Source organism: Magnolia sinica, chromosome 10 (genome assembly GCF_029962835.1).
Source record: "Magnolia sinica isolate HGM2019 chromosome 10, MsV1, whole genome shotgun sequence".
NCBI lineage: Eukaryota > Viridiplantae > Streptophyta > Magnoliopsida > Magnoliales > Magnoliaceae > Magnolia > Magnolia sinica.
In genome coordinates, this window is record NC_080582.1 from 4,097,443 (window position 1) to 4,120,815 (window position 23,373).

General features: G+C 39.6%; 1 protein-coding gene across 1 annotated transcript; it reads right to left on the reverse strand.

Moving 5' to 3' along the window:
* Nucleotides 1–6,195: 6,195 nt before the first annotated feature.
* On the reverse strand, nucleotides 6,196–10,446 carry LOC131257625 (probable disease resistance protein At1g58602). Its single transcript, XM_058258405.1, has 2 exons — nucleotides 7,698–10,446; nucleotides 6,196–6,866 (listed from the first exon to the last, which is right to left on the reverse strand). Exon 1 carries the CDS (start codon nucleotides 10,444–10,446, stop codon nucleotides 7,750–7,752), a length of 2,697 nt encoding a protein of 898 aa, XP_058114388.1. The 3' UTR covers nucleotides 6,196–6,866; nucleotides 7,698–7,749.
* Nucleotides 10,447–23,373: the final 12,927 nt, after the last annotated feature.

Genomic DNA, 23,373 nt, shown 5'->3' on the forward strand with positions numbered 1-23,373 from the left:
TCCATAAAATCACATCTCTTTGGCATTTTAACAAACAACTCCCCTGCATTTTTTTTTCTAATGCTAAGGGAGAGTTAAGACAAAATAATAATAATAATAATAATAATAATAATAATAATAAAGAAAGAAAGAAAGAGAACATTAAGACATGATAAAGAGGCTACCAAATGAATAAGCCATTTTACTAGATCGATTAGTAAAAAATCATCAACCTACAAAGAGAAGATGTAGATATGAAACAGTCAACAGATGTAAATCTGAAATCACCAATAGATCTGGCTACTACCTGTATGAATCTTTAACTAAATCTTTAATACTACAGCATATAGCAGAACTGTACCCTTCATATTCAATTGCAGATGGTGAAGGGTTGGAATGGTTTTCTGTCATCTCTAGTCCACTGCGTGTGTTCAGTCAAAGCTTTCAATGTGGATCCTCATCTTGTGAAGCTTTTGAGGTCTGATGGGAGTAATAATGTCATTTTTGTCCCTCAAAGCCAAACTAACCTCATCTTGCTTGCTAATCCTTTCTTATGCTTATATACATATGCATGCATGCGTACATGCATGCATATAAACATTATTTGAAATGCTCGGAGTAAGAGACACTTTATGCATTTATGTTATTAGAGTGGGCAGCCTATGTGCTTATGTATGACATATACATGTATATCTACAATTGGAATTGTCAGACTATGTGAGAGACTTTATGCATGTATGTTAAAAAAATAAATAAATAAATAAAAAATAAAAAAATCTCAGGTCCAAACCAACAAATCAGTCACTAAATAAATGAATTTAAGCAGATCAAATACCAAAGACGATATATAATGAATATTTCACCAAAGAACAAAAATCCTACTAAGTGCAAAATGGTACTTTCATGAAACTCAAAATATCCCAAAGTATCTATATCCCTTTTAAAAAAAGAAAAAAGATCTGAAATCAAAACCTACAATTCATCGACTAGTCCCCACAGATCAGGCGGTGAGCATGACGGCCCTGCCAGCCTCCTTGATCTTCTTCTCCATGGTCTTTGACACTAGCTTCACCTTCACGACGACTGGCCGCTCCTCCGGTAGCATCCCCTTGCCGAGGAGCTTGACATACCCAAACTGCGTGAGATTGATCACAGGGGCCTGATCCGATGGTGCAGATTTCGCCTTCTCCTTGACGTGGACAGAGAGCTTCATTTGGAAATTTTTGTGGAAATTTCAAAAGAAGTTCAAAATCGCAGGAAATTAATGTAACAAAAATGTGTGAAATTTTTGTACAAATCAATAGAGAATGAACGGATTCAGTGGCTAGAATTGCCTAATTTTCTTGAATTAAAGAATACAAAAATTTTCATTTGAACATGAAAATCACCCACGAAATTCTATGAAAACACGTACGGAACAACAAAACCAAATAGGAATTTCGAAAATAAAAAATCAGAGAAAATGACAAAAAAAAAATCTGATTTAAAGTGGAAACCCCTAATTTCACAGATATTCGAACAACATAGAAAAATCATCCATAAAAGATCAAGAAAAAATAAAAATAAAAAAAATACATAATTTCAATTTTCATAAGGAGATTTAAAAATAATATTCATAGAAATGCCATTTCCAAATATAGAAGGAAAAAAAAAAAAAAAAAAAAAACCTAGAACAAATTCTGAAGCCTAGGACCCAAATTCTCTCCCTAAAAACAGAGAAACCAGATCGAGAGGGAAAAAATCGAGAAGGAATTACAGAAGAATTACAGAATTGCCATCATCAGTTGCAGAAAGAAACCCTAGATTTTCCGAAGAGAGATTTGGGGGATTTTTTTTGCGCTTAAAACAGAGACATCGGTTTCTTCCCTCTCTCTCTCTTCCTAAAATTCGCTTTTGATGAAATTAACAGATATAATCAGCTACAAAAGAGAGATCTGTGGCCACAATGCAAGCAACGTGGATCTGACTCCAGAAACGGGATCTATAAACCCTAGATCTGAGGAAACTGAAGAAATCTAGAGAGAAATTGGGAATTAGAGGAGGAAGAACGGATGAGAATGAGAGAGGTAATAGATCTGGAGGCGTAGATCTGCCATAATGGGGATGGTTTTTAAAGGAGTGTGAAGAAGAAGAAGAGCAGGACGAGCAGGAGGGCAGAATGACCTAAACTGGAGATTCGAAGAGAAGGAGACGCGAGAAGAGAGAGAATGAAGAAAAGGGGAAAGCAAAAGAGCCGTACGTGGAAAGAGGGTACAGTCACTGCATTTAGAAACGGTTTGGAACCGTGTTCAATTAAAAACGGCTTAATACCATTCCTGAACCAAAGCACGGGCCGTACCTGATAAACGATTTTGGTGTAGTGTTTAGGTTGAGGATCAAATCCGAATTCTTATGGTAATTTATGTTACCAGTGACAGAATGCTTTGTGTTGATGTGCCTGTGTTCTCTGTGCTGCACTATGGTTATTCTATTCTGTTAAAGTCGCGTGGTGTTTTTGGGTCGTTGCATGTTAGTATAGCCTTGGAATTGTCTTCCATGATGTTCTGAACATGTAGCTAACCATTTCCACATTGATGGCTGCTCCAATAGATATTTTCACTGGTTAGGTCTGATAATCCAACTCATGTCTACATGGGCACCATGTGCTAATGTGGCACACGGGTTATATCGAAGCCCTCCATCAGGCAGCTCCTGCTGTTTACATGCCCATGCCAAAATATCAGGATGATCCAATGACCTGGTAGGCTACAAATTTTATTTTATTTTATTTTATTTTATTTATTTATTATTATTATTATTTTGAAACAAATGGACAGCTAAAAAAAAAAGACTTAGCAACTTTTTTCTAACCCGCCATTTGTTTCTAACATTGTGGCCCACCTTAAGAGTCTAACTGGGTTGTTTTTTGTCACTAAACAGTGGGACCCACCTGATGGACAGTTTTGATCTTGAAACTCATTTACAGCATTAATATATATATATAAAAGTGATTCATGCACTTAGGATTAGCAGACCTCTTATTTGGTTAGGGGAAGTACAACCCATGTGATATGGGAACTTCCAAAGAACCACTATTTGTGATTTGATGGGCTTTACAAGTTATCACAAGCCTCTAGATATGGCCGGACAGGAAACGGATTGGCTGGTGTACCACACCATCGACCTGGCTGGTGTGTTGAAGTCATCAAGTTCTGCTGGTCCCATCTTGAGGTACGAGTTATATCCAAACCGTCTGTCCACTTGGCAAGCTCGTTATAAGGTTTGAACCGAAAAATAAGATAGTAAAAAGATCAAATGGACCACACTGCAAAAAGCAGTGGGGGGATTGAACGTCTACCATTGAAATACTTTTGGGGGTCACAGAAATTTTGGATCAATATGACATTTGTTTTTCCTCTTCATCGAGGTCTGTGTGACCTTATGAACAGATTGGATGTAAAATAAACGTTATAGTGGGCCTTAAGAATGTTTTAACAGTGTATGTGGTGTGGTCCACTTGAGCTTTCGATATAACTCAATTCTGGAATCAAGATCTAAAATGATCTTGCCAAATGGATTAACAGTATGGATATAATAAATAGGTCATTGTGGGGCCCATGTAACTTTGATATCCTTTGAACTGTCCGCTCGAGGAGCGTCCATGCTTGTCTTCGCACGACAGGTACCCACACCAGCTTAGGTTGGTAGTATGTGGTACACCAGCCAATCCGCTCCCAGCCGGACATGCTTACCTGCACATGTCCCTTTGGCGTCCACAACAGGTGCCAGGTTGGCAATTGTGGCCGTGTGTAGAATTGTAAGCCGGCTCAAGCAAAACTGGTGATTCGATCCAAGTTAGACTAAGTTCTTGAAACATCATATTCTAGATCCAAAAACTTGTTAGGAAGTTCAGATTCTATTGAAGAATAAACGTTGAAACATGCGAAAGGCATGCATAAGAGACTTGCATGTGAACATGGTGACATATCTCCGTGAGTTTTAGCCAGGAAACTTCTTGTGAGGTTTTCAAAATTTGTGGTTTTTCTTGGGATATTTTGAGAAAAAATCCCACAAAAAATAAAAGTATTTAAAAATATTATTGTAAATTATTAAATAATTTTAAAAACAATATATATATATATATATATAGATTGAAGTATTAGTCAACAAAGGCACATCCATTGGTGTGCTGTGGTTGGCTGTGGTGGCCTTTTCTTCCTAAAGGGAAGTTTGTGAGTTCAAAATCCAGCAGCTTCTTTTCTCTGCGTTCTATTTAAATCAAACAAGCAAATGGTCGCTGAATTTTAGAACTAGTCCCTCTCTATTCCCAACAGTAATAACATCTCCTTCTATGCTTTAACTACCTCTGACATTTTTTTTTTCCTTCTCTCTTTATTTCAGGCTTTGGAAAAGTATAGGTTTGAGCAGTCCCTTGAACACACAAGCCAGTTTATTGAGAAGCTAGAGAAAGAGCTGGAAGATTACCATTGCTACATTGATCTCTATAGAAAGAGTAAACAGTATTGGAATCTTTCATTGTTGAGATTTTGATATCCATGGTCAATCCCTACCTACCCAGCACTAAAAGGGGGAAAAAAGTATAAAGACGTAAGGAAATTGTTGATGCCCTGAAAGGAACATGAAATGAAGCATGCTGGGATAACTTCCACTATCACCCTAGAAGATAGGATTCTGGAAAATGGGAATCTGTTTGTGGATAGGAAGTGAAATCCTCAAATTCACTCAATAATATTGTTTCTTGTTTCCAAAGGATTCTGATCGTAGCTAAGAGTAATGATTAGGGTGTTGAATCCATCTATCTGAGAACAGGATTAGGATTGACTTTTCAAGCCTTGAGTCATCTTAAAACCATGCAAAGGACTTGCTTGGACTTGAGGATTTACTTTTTGGCACACTGTTAGATCTAGGCCTTTCATCGAGTGGGCCCACTTCAAACATGCCCTGGCAAAACACTCGGGTCTGAATTTGCCCGAAGCCTGTCTAGCTAGGCTTCACAGACCAGCCCTAATGTAGAGTGGGTCGCGGATAATTTCATGGCCAAGATGGACCAGAAGAGGTCTGGGCTATGAGATGTGGGGCCAGGGTTATGAGATAAAGGGATTAATTCGACAGAAGTCCTAACCTATGCAATGTGGGGCCTGGGCTATTAGATAAAGGGATTAATTTGCTATGCTTTATCAGTTTGAGCTTTTAGAGCAAGTGGTTAATTGTCTGGCATCAGGCCCACCACACGATTTATATATTTGAAAATTGAAACATATTGTACTAAAGATTTCACCCATTGTACATGTGCGAGCTCCGTTTAAGAATTTTTTATTTTTTATTTTTCATTGATGATATGAACAGAGGATGTACATACCAGTTTTTCAGGTGGGCTCCAAAAAAAAAACAACGGGCCTCACCTATCATATAGCTTAATGAGTAACACAAAAAGGACAGAAAAATAAAAAATCAAGGCTGTAGCCATCCTGCAGAGGACCGAGCTTCTAACCATCCTCTCCAAGCAGCGAGAAAGAAAAACCCAAGCGGACCATCTTCTGAGATAACCTTTTTTTTTTTTTATAACGAAAACCTTTTTATCTTCTGAGATAACCTGGCAAGCTGTGCGCCACTACAAGCCGATAGCCACAGGGGAAAGAACTGCATCTTCCAGTAAGCACCTGACACTATCTTCAGCCAACCTGCAACAGCCCTCAAGCCCGCCAGCAGCAGAGGATGACTACTATCGAAATGACAGCAAGACCACACACGTCCAACTTCACCTGCAAAAAAAAAAAAAAAAAACCCAAGCCTCCGAACCAATTGAGTGCAGGATAGGCTGCGACTAAAACGTGCGGCCCAGACCCCTTTGGACCTGTTGATAACATTTGTGCTCCTCCAACTAGCACATCCAATAGCAAACTGACCAGCATAACCAAAACTGATACCAAGGCTGGATTGACAAAAACAGATGGCTGACCCATCCAACAAGCTCAAACATACAGCACAGCACTGGCAATCAGCAAAAATCTAGCGAAATTAGCTAGCCAGCTCCACATGTCAGCTTCACAGAAACAAAATAGGCCAGAGCAGCCCCTTCCCAAATAAGAGAGAAAGCCCCATATAACCTGCACTTTCACATTTGTATCCTTGAACCGGGGGCTCAATTCTGCAAAATGAGAATCCAAGCTCACCATGGAAACTCTCAATTATGCTGAGTATATGATACCTCAAAAATGAAAAGTCATGGAAGCCCTCCTAGGCTTACACTGAAGAAATTACTTCTTATTTTAAATCTGAACTAATTTATTACAGGCAGACAATGCAACAGTTAAATAAATAAGAAATTAAAGGAACTGTTTGTGCGAATTGGAGTACAAAACATATAGCAAACATTAACACATGGTTCCATATTGAAAGACTTGTCTATATGTGTAAAAACATACACTCTCAAGCTATAATTAGAAAATATCATCCAAACATCTTGGCATAGCTGGACTGCTTTGAACTCCAAAGAAAATCTCAAACTCGATGTAGCTACTGCTAGCATGCACTGGTACTGCATCCCCATCACCGTCAAGTAATCATTTCTCCATTCTTCACACTGTCTACTCGCTTTGTACATGTGGGTCACCATAATCTCTGCTATGAGAAAAAATATTTGGAACTGAAATTGTGATTAAAACCTGAAAATTATATGTTAGAATTTGGTTGCTTAAATCTATAAAACTAATCATGGATAAAACAGAAAGTATAAGTTCGTAGTGCATTCAGTCATAGTGTCTTGATATGTTGTACAGGTAGCGTCAGTAGTTTTGATATCCAAATTTTGTTTTGATAAGCTCTACCATAAATGAAAATGCTCGAAAATCTTACAGATCAAAGCTCCTAATCCGTCAATCAATGTCCTAGAAAAGACAATTAAGAAAATAATACATCAATTGCCTGGGAAAAAGAGTGCGGCAGATTGGATGGCAAGAAACAGCCAATTAGATTTGCTCGGGTTGTAACAAATAGAAAACTTAAGCTGCACAGCTATATTACTAACGCATACAAATCTCAAGCTTAGGATGTGAAATACAATAACCATTCAATATAGGCTTCAAATCATGGATTGAATGCAAACAAATCCAAATTCAATCAATGGCCTTCAAACAACAAATGGCCCACTGTCCACATTTAACAAGAAAGATGCCAATGATCATACAATCAATGGGAATTTATATGATGGTCCAACAAAGAAGGGTCAGGTAAACTAGATGGACGAAATAGTTTCTTACAACGATACAATGATGTGTTCACGTCCAAGCTGAAGACCGCTAGCATGGTTTCATCCAAAAATATTCTTGGTGGAAGCATTTCTTCAAACAATTAAGATGCAAATTTTTATTTAAAAAAAAACAATTAAACACTGAATAAAATTATAAAATTCCTTTTCTTCCTTATGATGCATGGATACAAAATATAAAAGAAATAGAGAAGCTAGCAGTATATTTTCATAGCAAGAATATAAAGCATTCAAAAAGTATGAATTACTAACATAATATAACTAGAGCAAGAATATAAAGCATTCAAAAAGTATGAATTACAAACAGAATATAACTAGAATTTAACATTCATGAGGCTACTTTTTATAGGTTACCAAAAAAGGAAAAAAGAAAAATGAATTCATATGATTATACTAACTTCAGGTATAGATTAATAGGTAAATAAAAATAAAGAGGCGAAAGAAGTCTCACCAATCTAGCTCTCACGACGACAGAAAGTGCCAGTGCTGAGAATGTCGCCCTACTAGCGAATGTCGATGGAGCGTACGTACCGAATCTTATGCCAATCTACTCCCTCGCCTTGGAGCCTTGCTTTGAATTCATCGTTCATGTTCCACAACTCCACATTGTTGAGCGTAGTCACGTGTTGCAGACCTTCCGGAAGCATATTCAAATGCCGGCAGTTATCGATCCGTAAATGTAAAAGTCTTGGCATAGCTCCTTCCTCTGCGCTCCACTCCTCCAATTGATCTAATGCTTCAAGATGTAAGGATTCCAGTCGACGAAACCCATCTGCAACACAAGCCATTTTCTTTCCCGTATATGAAGCCCCAAGCAATTTGAGAACACGAAGGTTTTCCAGCTTCTGCAATGTCGGCAGTGGGTCTTCCTTTAAATAGGAGAATGCCAAGGTAAGCTTGGTGAGTTTTTTTGGGAATTCAGTAGACTCGGGTAACTTCTCCAACTTTCCTTCCAAACGCAACTTACTTAAATTGGGAATTTGTGAAAAAGGGGGTACCGATAATGGGAATGGGCACCTCGTCACTACCGACAGAGACTCGAGGCACTGCATATTGGGGATGGATTCATACAATACCTGATCATATGATCGGTCGTGGTGTAAACGTATTCCCAATTTTCTAAGATTGATGAGCTTTCCCAAGCATCTCATCCATTTGCCAGCCTCCACACATGTTAGAGTTTGGAGAGTACTTTCGCTGTCAAGCCCTGGATGCCCTTCTATTTCCCTCCAGTTTTCCCCCAATCCCAAATAAGTCGACTTAACCGCGTCCTCCACTTGAAGATGTCTTAATTCTTGCATCTCCAGGATTGTGCCAGGTACTTTCATGTCGTGAAAAGACGACACAAATAGAGTTTGTAAATGGGGAAGATTGCCTATGGACGATGGGAGTGTTTCCAATGAAGTGCCTTTACACGCAAGGTACCTCATGTGGAATAGTTCACCTATTGCGTTAGGTAACTTTTTTATGTATACACCATTTAAACAAAGCACCCTAAGCAACTTAAAGCCTCTGTAGAGAAACTTTTCTTGTTCCCTTTGAAGCAGCTTACGTCCTTGGGAGTAGATAAACACAGAACGAAGGAATGGAATGGAACGGCTTAAGGAAATGTACTCACTTAAGTCATTATGGTGAATTGCAAGTCGACGGGCTGTGGAAGGAGCATTCGCATTCTCAGAGTGAACTTCGAGAAACCCACATTCCTTCGCTTCTGATATGGAGAGATCCCGAAAAGTTTTTTGGATGTAAACACTTTTAATACTCCCTCTTGAACTTCCTTTTGCAACTTGAACCATACTTCTCTGAATCAACTCGATTAGACAATCTTCTCCAACCTCCTCCACTGTTTCTTCCGCCCTGTGTTGAATTAACCCTTCTGCGGCCCACATTTGAATTAAATCCTTGGCAGGGAACTCGTGGTCCTTTGGAAAATTGACCAGGTAGAGAAAACACGGTCTTAAAAAATACGGCAGATCTCGATAGCTCAAAGAAAATATCTCGGAGGTTCCCTTGCCAAAATGACTGCTGATGTTGTTGCGTACATTCTCCCAATCGCTTTCTTCTTTCTTTGATAAGAGCCCTCCAATGGCAATGATTGCAAGAGGTAGGCCTTGACACTCGGCCACAATTTCTTTTCCCAATTTCTGCAAATGTGAAGGACAAATGCCATTTTTTTCAGGGAAGGTTTTCTGACAGAACAAGCTCCAGCTCTCGTCTGGATTTAGAGGCTGTAATTCACATGGCGGGCTAGTTGCGTCTGCATATAAAGCTACGTCTTTTTTGCGTGTGGTGAGCATAACCCTGCTTCCATTATTCGAATCGGGAAATGCATTCTTCAAAGCATCCCATGCTTCACGTTGGCATATATCATCCAATGCCACCAAGTATCTCTTGCCATTCAGATACTCCGAAATAAAGTACGTCAGCTCAGCTTCGTTCATTTCCTCCACCAGCGTGTCAGGGAGCACCGACCAACGTTTTATCATGACCTGCAAAATATCTCTCAAAGCAAACTCCTGTGTTACAGAAATCGCTGCTTGTAAATGGAAATATTTTTTGACACTATCGCTGTTATAGACTTTCATAGCAAGAGTGGTCTTACCGAGACCACCAACTCCGACTAGAGAAACAACACAACGTCTCGTCTCTCCCTCATCGGTCAACTGCGCGACCAATGCTTCGAATTCCTTATGAAAACCAACAAACTCTGTTCCTTGAACGTATGAAGAAGTTTGCCTCGATTCTTGGAGGCTTCTGCTTGTCACTTCTCTCGAGTATACGTCTCGCCAGCTATCAGTTGACGTTCTATCTATGATCTCTTTGATTTTAAGCCTTATAAGTCTGAGCTTTAAAGCGACCTCAAAGCGAGCTTTCAACCTACTGACGACGGAAGCAAGTGAGACGATCAATCCTCGTCGCCTCCCGTGTTCTATCCTCAAGAGAAAGGTGTCAATGACATCTTCTATGTCGTATGCAATATTGCTCACGTCCTGCACCCAGTTCTTCACTCGTTCTTCTCTTCGTTTTTCGGTGTCTGCATCTTTTAAGAGGTACCGCAAGATACACCGCAAGATACACAGGTCTCCTTTGATCCATTGGACTTCACCACGCAATCCAGTAAAGAAAAGACCTTCGACAAGGAGCTTATCTTCTAGTTTTTCAGCAATCAACGAAACAACAGACTCAGCAAGATCATTCATCTTTCTTCTCACGTTTCTCTCACAAGAAAACTCAGATTAGAGATTTCTTCTACAAGCAAGGTTGGATGTATTTATATTCATAGGTTTCTAAAGGCGTACACACAGCTCCTTTTTTTCTTCTCTCCAAAGAAACTATGCTTTTAAGAAAGGAAGGTTGGATGCTTTTAAGAAATTTCATGCATTCATATAAAATTTAGGGGAAATAAAATGCGCTTATTCCGCAACAGCGCGATGCCCACTATTGATGGGGGAAAGGAATATTTTTCGTGCGTCAATGCGTGCACATCTGAAATTTTGGAATATAAACTGCTCATTCTTGCCAATGTCACGTCTGGTACCTAGATTCAGAGTATACATCCTCAAACTCGAGTTACGGTACATCCATGACTCGTATACTAAGTATACATGATCTATCCGTATGTATTCTATGTTGTCATCACATCAATATTTACACACTTTAACTATTCCACTCTGTTCACTAATACTTCATCTATAGCATTCCCATCAATTAAAATAAATTCAAAAAGAAAAACAATCTAAGTCGACCCATTTGAAACTTCATTCACGTAAAATAAGCAATCATAGTCTAACAAGGTTATAACTATACACATTTTTAAATTTAATCAAACAACGGTATTTAGAATAAATGAAAACTAAAACTCCTAAAAAGAAATCTCAGAATAAATTTAGTCATTTAATGCAGCAAATTTGTCTTTTGCCAAATACGACCATTGGTCTTGAGTTCAATCCACCAACCTGGCTTCATTTTTTGGCACCTGACTAGGTCATGCGGCATTGTCCATCTCTATATAGTTGTTAATCCACAACGTTAGTTGGTCAGGCTAGTGATTGAACCCAGTATGGTTCATAGCATAATATAAGATAGTACAACCAAACTATATTATGTGTATGCAACATAAGTGTGGATGCAAGGATGTCATGAGGTGCACGTTAAGTAGGATGATCATCTACTTGCTTAGGTTGAATATCCATCAACTCGAAATTGTACCATCAGATATCGACCTAGGTAAGTATGAATAGCTTGTACCTTATAGACATCCACCTAGGTAGGCATGGGCAATAAATACATCTACTCCATAAGTAGGCTTCCTCTGACGTGACTTCTGGCAACGAATCTGTCAGTCATAACCATCCATGGAGATCCCCTGAGAACTCGAAGCACAATGTGTGTATGCTCTCTCGCTATGGATGTATGTAATGTATACTTAATGTCTATGCATCACCATGTGTAGTCAATAGATACATCTATCTCTGAGAGGAATAATGAATTTTCATATTATCAATGATTGACATGTTTGTATGATCAATTTCAAAAATCTTTTAAAATATGAATAATAAAGAAAGAATAACACAAGAAATATAACATGACAATTAGATCAATCACAACACTCTCAGTCATCAAATCATCTATCTTAATCATGTATATATGAGGCATGTTGGGATTCACTCACCTATTCGAGATAGGGTTGAATCCTTCAATCAATCGGACACTTTATAAATTACGCTTCAAATCCCTATTAAAATAATTTAGCATATTCCAATTCAATCATATTATTCCAATAAGTGGGGTTCACCTCTTACTCAAGCAAGAAGATCCAACATACTTTCTTAAATTTAGATTTCGACAAACACAGGGATTGTCGATCAATGCAGTTGATTGATTGAGCTGGCTTGAGGGCCCTCAATCGATCTTCTGATCGATTGATGAAAATTTTAATTAACTCTTTAAATCTTTGGATACTTTTGGCTACTTTTGATCAATCGAACCCTGCTTGTCGGTCGATCGAAATCGGTTTGCTTGGTGGATTAATTTCATTGTCCTCTAGGATCGTTCCTAGAATTCTGTTCCCAGCAGGGAGGCTTTTCCTCTGTTTTCTGCTCTTTGCCCTGCTCTTCTTTTGATTATTCTCTCCTTAGATGTTTAGTCCATATGATAGGTGAGGCCCACTTCTTTTTATGTGGGGCCCACCTGAAATTCCACTTTGTACATCTCCTGTTCATTTCTTCAATGGAATAGGGGCTTGGCCTTCCTTTTTTTAAAAAAAGATCGTTCGAGGATTCCCTCTATCGATCGAACCTCGGGTTCAATTAGTTGAACCAAGTTACGAATTTAAAATTTTTGTCGCTGGATAAAAATTGACCTATTTCGATCAATCGAACATTAACTTCAATTGATCTACCGATGTTAGATAGGTTTAGTTGCACAGTTTGGTTTTTCTTAAAATTTTACGGTTTCTCTTCTTCTTCTTTAGTTTTGATGGATTCCATTGATTATAGAATTTGGTCCAACTTATCCAATAGTTTTCTCTCATAGTCAAATTTGGAGAAACCAAAGGATTGCTTAGATATGAAGATCTGGCATCAACAATTAATAGTTGAAAATCATTTTTCGACAAAAGCTATTATATGTTATACAATTTCGCAGATTGCTGTAGGAAATTTATTTGTCAAATCAATTTAGGAATTATGGGCCAAACACAATTTGGCCTTAAGATCCATAAATTTGAATTTCCTTAGATTGAGACAATTAAATTTATCACAGTTGATCATCCTTATTACAAAAACTAGTTTCAAACAATCTTCTATTGATCAAAACTCCTCTCTTAGATCAAAATGATGGATGTAGAGTGAACCCACCACGTTCATTGATTGAATCTATGATTTTTAAGTAGGTATTTACAGAAAAATATGAATAGGAAGGATGAAAACTTACTAGTGAAAGCTCTCCTTTAATGGATTTGGCAAAAAAAATATGGAATTGATCCACTAACATATCCCTCTACCAAGAGTGCTAGCTTTTGCTAACTAAGCTAAATACTTAGTTTTATTAACAAAGAAAAATCAAATATTAATTTATTTTAGGTAGGGTCTCAAATGGATTACGAAAATCAGGTTGTTATGTATTCAATGGTTGAAGATGTGAGAGCATGAATTTCTTGGTGCGGAGTGTGGCATTAATTCTATCGGATCAAGGGCTACGATTTTTGTATCTACGATGATTTTTGGTGCATGGATATGCAACCCCACCGTTTCCTTTGCCCAGTCCAATTGAGAGTTAGAACTGCTTCATTTTTGGGCTCATAGTCTTAAAATGAGCAAGCAGACGAATGGACGGCAGGAATATATAATAAATATATGGGATAAATGCATATAACTGCTTACGTTTTACACTGTTACAGCAAACACATGCTTTCAAAATATTTAAAACAAAACACCTGACATTTGCATTGTTAGATATCCTGCCGCCTGCCGTTAGGGTTATATAAGGTCCATACACCTTATTTTTCAAAACGACAAAACTATTCTACTTCCTCATTCCCTCTCATTCGGTCAAAACATGCCAGAGCCCTCTCCTCCGGTAAAAACAGCCTTGAAGCTAACTACAGCCGACCCATCACCATCAAACCTGTTGATAAGGCCATGGATACTGGGACAAGGGAAGACAATATGAGTGCCGGAATACCCACCTCGATGTATGCAATGTATATCCATGCCATCCATATGTTTTTTCAGTTTAGTTCATGGCGTAATCCCAAAAATGAATGAAGAAGATACAAATTTTAGGTGGACCACATGCACTACAGGAAATAGTGGTTGCTGACCGCCCACCGTTAAAAACTTCTTAAGGGCCACCGTAATTACTTTCAACCATCCAACCTATTGATAATGTTACACAGACGGAAAGCTAAATATCATCTTGATCCAGAGCATTCGTGGCTCACAAAAGGATTTTAATAGCAAATAACCACAATTTCATGTGATGCCAACATGTGATCCACCTGAAATTTGTATCTGTTCCGGCCTGTGTCTAGCCACGAACTAGCAGTTCTGTGGGTGGGCCCACTGTGATGTCTCAGTTTATCCATGCCGTCCGTCTCTCCTCTACGATCATTTTAAGCAATGTACTAAAAAATGAGGTAGATCAAACGCTCAAGTGGACCACACCAAATAATAAGCTTGGATTGCATTGAATGCACAAAGCATTAAATGCAAGAGGCGTCTATGGTGTCGTCCACTTGTACGTTGGATCTGCCTCATTGCTGTGCTTATACCTTAATAAGCTTAAAATGATCCCAGAGGAGGGATGGAGGCGTGGATAAACCAATACATCTGTGGGCCCGCCCACAGAATTGGGCTAGAGACGGGGTAAGAAGCAATTGGCGTTGGCTTCAATATCTGGGCGCGGATTGGGTACCATACCTACGGGGATCTAGTTAGTTACGGACAGTCCTCTCGGGCCTCCATGGAGCTCAACCTAATGTATATATTTTATTTATATCATCCAATCATTTTACCGTATCATTTTAAGCCATGATCCAAAAATGGATTCAGATTTAAGGATTAAGTGGACCACACCAAAGGATGTAACGACGGTTGAAAGCTCACGGTTGCAAACTTCTTGAAATGGACAAAAGTTTTGGATCAAGCTGATACTAATGTTTTCCCTTCATACATATAGGTCCACGTGACCTTATGAACAAGTTGGATGACAAATAAATATCATCGTGGGATTTAAGAGGTTTTCAACTGTGAGAATTGAATCCCACTAATTCCTTTGGTGTAGTCCATTTGAGCTTTCAATATGTGCTTTTTTTGAGCTCATGATAAAAAAATGATCTATCAAAATAGATGGGCAATGTGGATAAAACATATACATCAACGCAGGCCCCACATATCACCTGATAGGACCCTCTGTCTCTAACCCTGTATCGGTGGGGGCAGTATCTAATCCACGCCCCTAATATCAACTTGGGCTTATTCTAATGTTTATCAAGGCTATCCAACTTGCTGATAATGCCACACAGACATGGATGAAAGGAAGATACAAAATCAGCTTGATCGGGACTTCTATAACCCGACCTATTTTTAATGGTAGGCGTTCCATCACCAGAATTCCTGTAGTGGGGTCCACCTGTGCTTCAGATCTAGGTCATTGTTGGATTTATAGCTGAAAATTATGACATTGCAAAATGAATGGATGGTGTCGATCACACACATACATAAAGGTCCGCCATATGAAATCATTTGCGCGCACATCTATTCCCTTGTAACTGGGTATAACAGTGAAAAAGAAAAGGTGATATGGCAAATCCACCACCTCGACGAACAACCGCACAAATCCATCTTTCAGCATTAGTAAGAGGCTATTTTTTCTCTTTACTTGTACATTGAGGCATTTTGATTTAAATATTTTGAAGCATGTGTTTATTTGAAAATAGGCTATAAGATAAGCAGTTATACGGGAATGCGGTTAAATATATTAACATGAGCTCTTCGGCTGTGGAAGACGCATAGCAGAAAAGCAAAGGAAAAAAATAAAAAAGGACAAAAGAAAAGGTAGCGGTGAAAGCACGCGCGGTATAAAGAATTAAAAGAATAATTAAAAGAAAGAAAAGAAAAGACCCAGGTTGCATAGTTAAATGCATGTGTTTTTTTCCACGCGGTCATCCATTTTGGACCATTATATTAAGTCACCAGCTAAACAAATGGGTAAATTCAAATCTCAGGTGGACCATTAAAAGCTTTTTATGAGCCACGAAAGTTTTGGATCAAGTTGATATCGTGTGACCTTATCAACACGTTGGTTTGAAATTAAACATTCCAGTGGCCCTCAAGGAAATTTTAATGGTGTATATTCAATCACCACTGATTCACGTGCAGTGGTCTACCTAAGATTTGAGTCTGCTTCTTTCCAGGATCATGACTTAAAATGAGCTTTCAAAATGGATGGACGGCGTGGGTTTAGGAAACATGTATCAAGGTGGGCCCCACAGTCAGGTATCCACCCACCTCGGTGGTTTGGGGAACCACCGGAGCTAGGACTGCGTTCGTTAGTGGTTGGTGCGCTATGCTTCATGCAAGTGGCATAAAAACGAAGGGAGGAGATTAGGTGCGGCCTGGCCTCACTCAGGACGGTGCAGCCCTTCCGTGAGGCCCACCTTAATGTATGTATTCTATATCCACGCTGTCCATCTGTTTTTCTAGATCATTTTATGGCACGATGCCAAAAATGAATAAGATCCAAATCTCAGGTGGACCATGCCATGAGAAACAGCGGTGATTGAATGCCCTATCATTAAAAACTTCTTAGGGTCCACTGTAATGTTTATTTTCTATCTGACTGGTTGATCAGGTCACACAAAACTGAATGAAGGGGGAAAAAAAAAGCATGATCCAAAACTTTTTTTTTGGCTCATTAATGGTCAATCACCACTGTATCCTATAGCATGGTCCACCTAAGAATTGGATCTTCATTTTTGGCATCACACTAAAATGATCTGAAAAAACAGATAAATGTTGTGGATATAGAATATGTACGTCAAAGTGGGCTCCACAGTAGGCTATGCACCTAATTCACTCCCAAGAACAAAAAGCAAAATCAGCTCAGCAATTTCCACAAGAGGGGAGCTGATTAGGTGCGATTCAGCCTCACCCAAGACAGTGCGCCCCTTACCGTAAGGCCGACCTTGACGTTTGTATCTTTATCCACGTTGTCCATCTATTTTGTAAGATTATTTTAGAGCATGAGACAAAAAAAAAAAAAAAAACAAAACAAAACAGAGGTAGATCTAAAACTAATTAGGTAGAGCTTACTGTTAGGATTTGTGCTGCGGAATCACACAGATTTGGATATAGGATAGCAATCCAAGAGCACCAAGCAAACACAAGAGAACACAAAATTTTAACGTGGAAAATCCTTTCGGGAAAAAATCACGGCACAAAGCGACAGAAATCCACTATGAAAGCAGAAATTACAAAGAGAAAAGACTTACCCGATTCAAACAAGCTTGAATCTCACCCTTGTTACACCCTTCGCAAACCCTAGAACTCTTTTAGAAACCCTTGTTATACCTTTGGAAAGCCTTAGAATATTATAAAAAGGCCTTAGAGACTCCTATTTATAGTTTAGGAAACCTCACTTACGCACCTTCCTAAAAATCACATCAAATTTATGCAATTCACGCACAATTTGCATAACCCTCGATTAGTTGAGCCTGGGCTTCGACTGGTCGAAGGACTCCTCATTTGTTGGGATTTGTGTTGCGAAATCACACATAGATGGATCTAAGATAACAATCCAATAGCACTAAGCAAGCACAAGAGAACACACATATTTAACGTGGAAAACCCTTTAGGGAAAAAATCATGGCACAAAGCGATAAAAATTCACTGTGAAAGCACATATACAAAAGAGAGAGGACTTACCCAATTCGAACAACCTCGAATTTCATCCTTTCTACACCCTTTGCAAACCTTAGAACCATTTTAGAAACTCTTACTATGCCTTTGGAAAGCCTTAGAATCACTTAGAATGGCCTCAGAGATTCCTATTTATAGTTTAAGAAACTCCACTTATGCACCTCTATGAAAACGCTTTAAATTTACGCAGTCGCGTAGAATCCGCGCAAAATCTGCGTAACCCTCTACTAGCTGAACATGTCCTTCGACTGGTCGAAGACCTCAGGAATTCCTTGTTAGATTTCGAGTCGAACTTTCTTCGACTGGTCGAACTTTTTCAGAATTTTCAAGATTTAAGACGTCTTTTTAACAACAATCTCCACCATGTCTTCAATCTTCAAATGTATTGCTTTTTGACCTCTTCTCTAATCTCTGCCTTTCACCATAGCTTCATTAATATATCTTGTGCACACTCTGTCCTTCTTTTAGGCCATCACTAAGCCCAAAGAAGTTGCACATAACTTGAATTTCTCTGAAGGAACGATCTTGGTAAGCATGTCTGCCGGATATGAATCCACATGCTCAACCACCTTTGCTCCTGTCTTCTTAAAAATAAGGCATAGTCTTCTATACCATCTCACCGCCACCCAATATTGTTTGTCGGGGTATTTGTTCACAACACCAATTGCCTGTGAAATAACCGGTCTAATACAGACCATGGCATGCATTGCTAACCGCATTCGAATAAGGCTCATGAGATATATTTTTCTTTTCCTCATCTATTTTGGGACATTTCCTGAGGAAAGCCTGAAGTAAACCGTGTAGGGAACACTAACCGGCTTTGCTTGATCCATCACATACCTACTTAAGGTATTTACCTGTAATTACCAAAGCCTACTCCTATTCTAATCTCTATGAATATCACTACCGAGAACCTTCTTTGCAGTCCCCCCCCCCCCCCCCTCGATCCTTCGTCTCAAATGTCTCACTTAACCGAGTCTTCAATACATTGATTTCAGACATGTCATGATTGGCGATCTACTTGTCATCAATATACAATTCCTGACTCACCATGAAGGAATCAAACCATTGCCTAGGCAACAGGTCATGCAACGACCTCCTGCAAACTTTTTTCTTAGCCTCTTTAAACCTCGAAGCCCTTTGGTTGTTTTATATAAATCTGTTATTCCAATTTTCCTTGCAGAAGTGCAGACTCCCTATGCATTCTTTCCAACTTAAGATCGCATTGGGCAGCCAGCGCAAATACGAATCTAATAGATACTTATTATACCGTCGGTGCGAATATCTTTAAGAAATTGATCCATTCTCTCTGAGCATGACCCTTCGATACCAACATCGCTCTGTATTTATGTTGTATCCCCTTGAAGATCCACCTACATCTAACCACTTTTCGGCCCATTAGAAGCTCCACCAGCTCCCATGCATTGATCTGGTATAACGAGTCCATCACATCATTTATAGTCACCTTCCACTCCTCAGCACCAGGCTCACCTAGAGCCGTCTGAATAGAAGACGGATCCCTCTCGCCTGTAACGAGAGCATATTTGATATTGGAGTCGACCATGTACCTCGCCGATATCCTGAGATTATGCTGTGTGATTCTTCTCATAGGTAGTTGTTCCACCTGCAAACATAAGAGAACACAAAGATTTAACGTGGAAAACCCTTTTGGGAAGAAACCATGACACAAAGTGACAGAAATCCATTATGAAAGCAGAAATTATAAAGAGAAAAGACTGACCCGATTCAAACAAGCTTGAATCTCACCCTTGCTACACCCTTTGCAAACCTTAGAACCCTTTTAGAAACCCTTGTTATACCTTTGAAAAGCCTTAAAATACCATAGAAACGCCCTAGGGGAAACCCCACTTATACATCTTCCTAAAAACTGCCTCAAATTTACACAGTCCACGCAGAATCCGCGCATAATCTGTGTAACCCTCGACTAATCGAGCTTGGGCTTCGATTGGTCACGGACCTCAGAAATTTCAGATACATTGTCGTTGAGCTTCGAATAGAACTTGCTTCGACCAATCAAACTTTTTAAAGAACTTTTCAGATTTAAGACATCCTTTTTAACAACACTTACTTGGTGATTGAACATTAACAAATTATAATAAATATAAAAGTTTTAGATCAAGATTATATTTGTTTTTCCTTTCATCTAGAATTATGTGAGTTTATCAACATGTTACATGGAAAATAAACATTACGGAAACATTAGGTGGGCCTAAGGAAGTTTTTAAACATTCAATCACCATTGTTGCCTATAATATAGTCCACTCGATAATTAGATCTAATAATTTTTGAGCTCATGCTCTACAATGACTTGGGAAAATGATAAATGGTGTGGATATACAATAAATATATCAAGGTGGGCCTATGATAACAGCCGCATAGGGAAAAAAAACCCAAGCTTCGGTGTGAAAATCTTATGATGGCACATGGCCTGAAACATTATTAGCTAGTCAGACCAAGTCAACTTAATTAAGTTGGGTAGGGCCACCTTGCATGCTTGCATTTGTTGTGAAAATCTGATGATGACACATGGGCCAAAACACTCTTAGCTAGTCAGACTAACGTTAACTTAATTAGGTCAAGTAGGGCCACCTTGCTTGCTTGCATTTGTCATGAGAATCATATGATAACACATGGGCCGAAACACTATTAAGTAGTCAGACTAACCTTAACTTAATTAGGTCGGGCAGGGCCACCGTGCATGCTTGCTTTTGTTGTGAGAATCTTACAATAAAACATGGGCCGAAACACTATTAGATGGTAGACTAACGTCAAGTTAATTAGGCAGGTAGGGCCACCTTGTGTGAATCTTACTATGATACACGAGCTGAAACACTATTAGCTAGTTAGACTAACATCAACTTACTTAGGACAGGCAGGGCTAGGGCAGTACATGAGCAGAGTTAGCTCAGTAACTCGCTCGACTCAACTCGAAAAAGGTTGATTTGACTCGGTTTGAAACTGAGTTCGAGCTGATTTTTTGGCCACCTTGTGTGAATCTTACTATGATACACGAGCTGAAACACTATTAGCTAGTTAGACTAACATCAACTTACTTAGGACAGGCAGGGCTAGGGCAGTACATGAGCAGAGTTAGCTCAGTAACTCGCTCGACTCAACTCGAAAAAGGTTGATTTGACTCGGTTTGAAACTGAGTTCGAGCTGAAATGACTCAATGATGTGTGGTGGTGGCAAGGAAGGTACATATATGAAACAAATACCCTTTTTTTTTCTCTTGATTTTTATGTTGTTTACATGGTGTTTGATGAAATACCTGTAAATCCATTGCTGCTGTTTTACGTACAGCAAGATTTTGAAAGTGTAGTTCATGTGTTTATGAAAATGTTGCACAGGCGAACTCGGCTCGATCTTAGTTCGAAATTAGCTCGAACTGGCCCGAGCTGCTAACCAAACTTAGCTGAGCTGACCAGTCAGGCTCGAGGACCGAGTTGAGCCGATCTGAGGTCAGCAAATGGCTGTGCCGAGTCGAGCTGTGCCAACCTGGACTCGGATCAACTCGTATACACCTCTAGGCAGGGCCACATTGCTTGTTTGCTTTTGCCGTAAGTATCCACCATGCTTGCTTGCTTTTGTCTTGAGAATCTTACTATGTATACATGGGCTGAAACACTATTAGCTAGCCAGACTAATGTCAACTTAATTAGGTCTGGCAGGGCCACATTGCTTGTTTGCTTTTGTGGTAAGAATCCACCTTGCTTGCTTTTGTTGTGAGAATCTTACCGTGACACATGGGTGTTGAGGGTCAAATATTGTATATTAGACCCCATTTTTTTAGCTGGATTTACGAGCATGATACTGTTTAATGCTTTATTTTTAATCATGTTGTGATGCAAGGTGAATCTACGAGCATGGACTGGAAAGGACACTAAAAATATGAATTTAACTCGCTCGCATCACCTAGGCAGTGGATGGGACTTCCTGGGACCAAGATCAAGGATTTACACGCCAGAGATTCAAGGAAATTGAGAAACTGAAGCTCAAGTGGCCTGAAAGTCAGCTAGATTGCAAGATCACAAGGTTTCCACCATCCGCTTGGTTCGAAACTTCATACATGGCCTGAAGACCATAAATTAACCGTATACGTCGAAAATCAGCCATTGGATCTTTGTGAAAATGTCCCAACGGACAGATCAGCCCACAAATTATCAATCTAGGGCCTGCCTGATATCTTGAAATACTTCAATTTTGGTGTCAACCATTTAAATTATATGGCAACCAGGTTGGACGGAGCTGATCTCTCATATACATCATTGCACATGTACAGCGTGGGTGCACTAGCCATGCACGGCAACGCAGAGACGGTCAAACCGGCTCTTGACCGGGCTCTCCCTCTCCAATTTAAATTCTTTCCTGGCGTGAAACAGAGTCTCGATTGGACTCTTGTGGGCCACCACCATGCGTCGAAGGTCCAATCCGGACCGTCTATCAGAATTCTACAGGTCCACTAGCCTTGACCTAGGTGGAATTTTTCTAGGAAGCAGCGTGTAGCGGATTTTGACCGTCGAAACTCAGGATGGACGACAGAATACAATATCCAGTGGGCCACACAAGAACCTGCCAAAACCACTCGTTCCTGACTGGATTTTCACGAGGATTTCAATGGACGGTGTGGATTTCTCATAAAACATCACTATGGGGCCTACCGATCATGTCAGCAGGTCTGTGTGAACCTTACGCGCGTCCAGAAAATTTAGAGATTCGGGGGAGTTGTGGGCCACGATCATCAATCTTTTCGATGATCTGAATCGTCTAAATGATAGAGAGGGAAGATTCATCCACTTCCACGCTGGCAGAATTGATCAGAAAATGAACAGCGGGCCGCACGAAGTTTCTGATCACTGGCTGCGTAAGCTGACCCGCCTCTTCTGCCGATTCCTTACTGTGAAAGGAAGTTGGTTCTCATGCTGCGTAAGGAGCTCTTCTGCTCCCACCAACTCCAGCCCTTACGCACTGCTAGCCTACCTTCATCAGCTACAAAAGAGAGAGGAAAAGAAAGGGAACGAGAGTTTTTTTGGCTGGGAAGCTGGAACGTGAAGACAGGGAAAGGTTTGAAGGAGAGAAAAAGCATTGGAAGGAGGAGAGTTTGGCTTAGCCTGGCGGATGGAGAGCTGCAAATGAGCAACGGTTCGGCTGGGGAAGCATTCAAGGGAGGAACGGGGATCCAAATTGTGGTGGCTACACGTGAGCTCGGTGGCAGGCTTGGTTTTCTCTTTTTCTTTTCTTTTTCTTCTCTTGTTTATTTTGGATTCAGCCTAATCATGTCCATTCTTGGCTGAACCTCTTAGCTAGGGCTAAGAGGTGAAGCTTGTAGTCTGATAGGAGAGATGTTGTTTATGCCTTTTGTTTAGATTGAAGGGGTTTCTGAGTTAATTTTATTATGGGAATACTTTTAGTTTTTAATGGCCTGTTGTGATTGAAATTACAATGTCCATTCTTGGCTAAACCTCTTAGCTAGGGCTAAGAGGTGAAGCTTGTAGTCTGATGGGAGAGATGTTGTTTATGCCTTTTGTTTAGATTGAAGGGGTTTCTGAGTTAATTTTATTATGGGAATACTTTTAGTTTTTAATGGCCTGTTGTGACTGAAATTACAATGGGTTTGCAATGGCTTTGAGTATTTCTTTTTCCATATTTTGATTATGACGTCAGGAAGCCCTGTTGTTCACCATC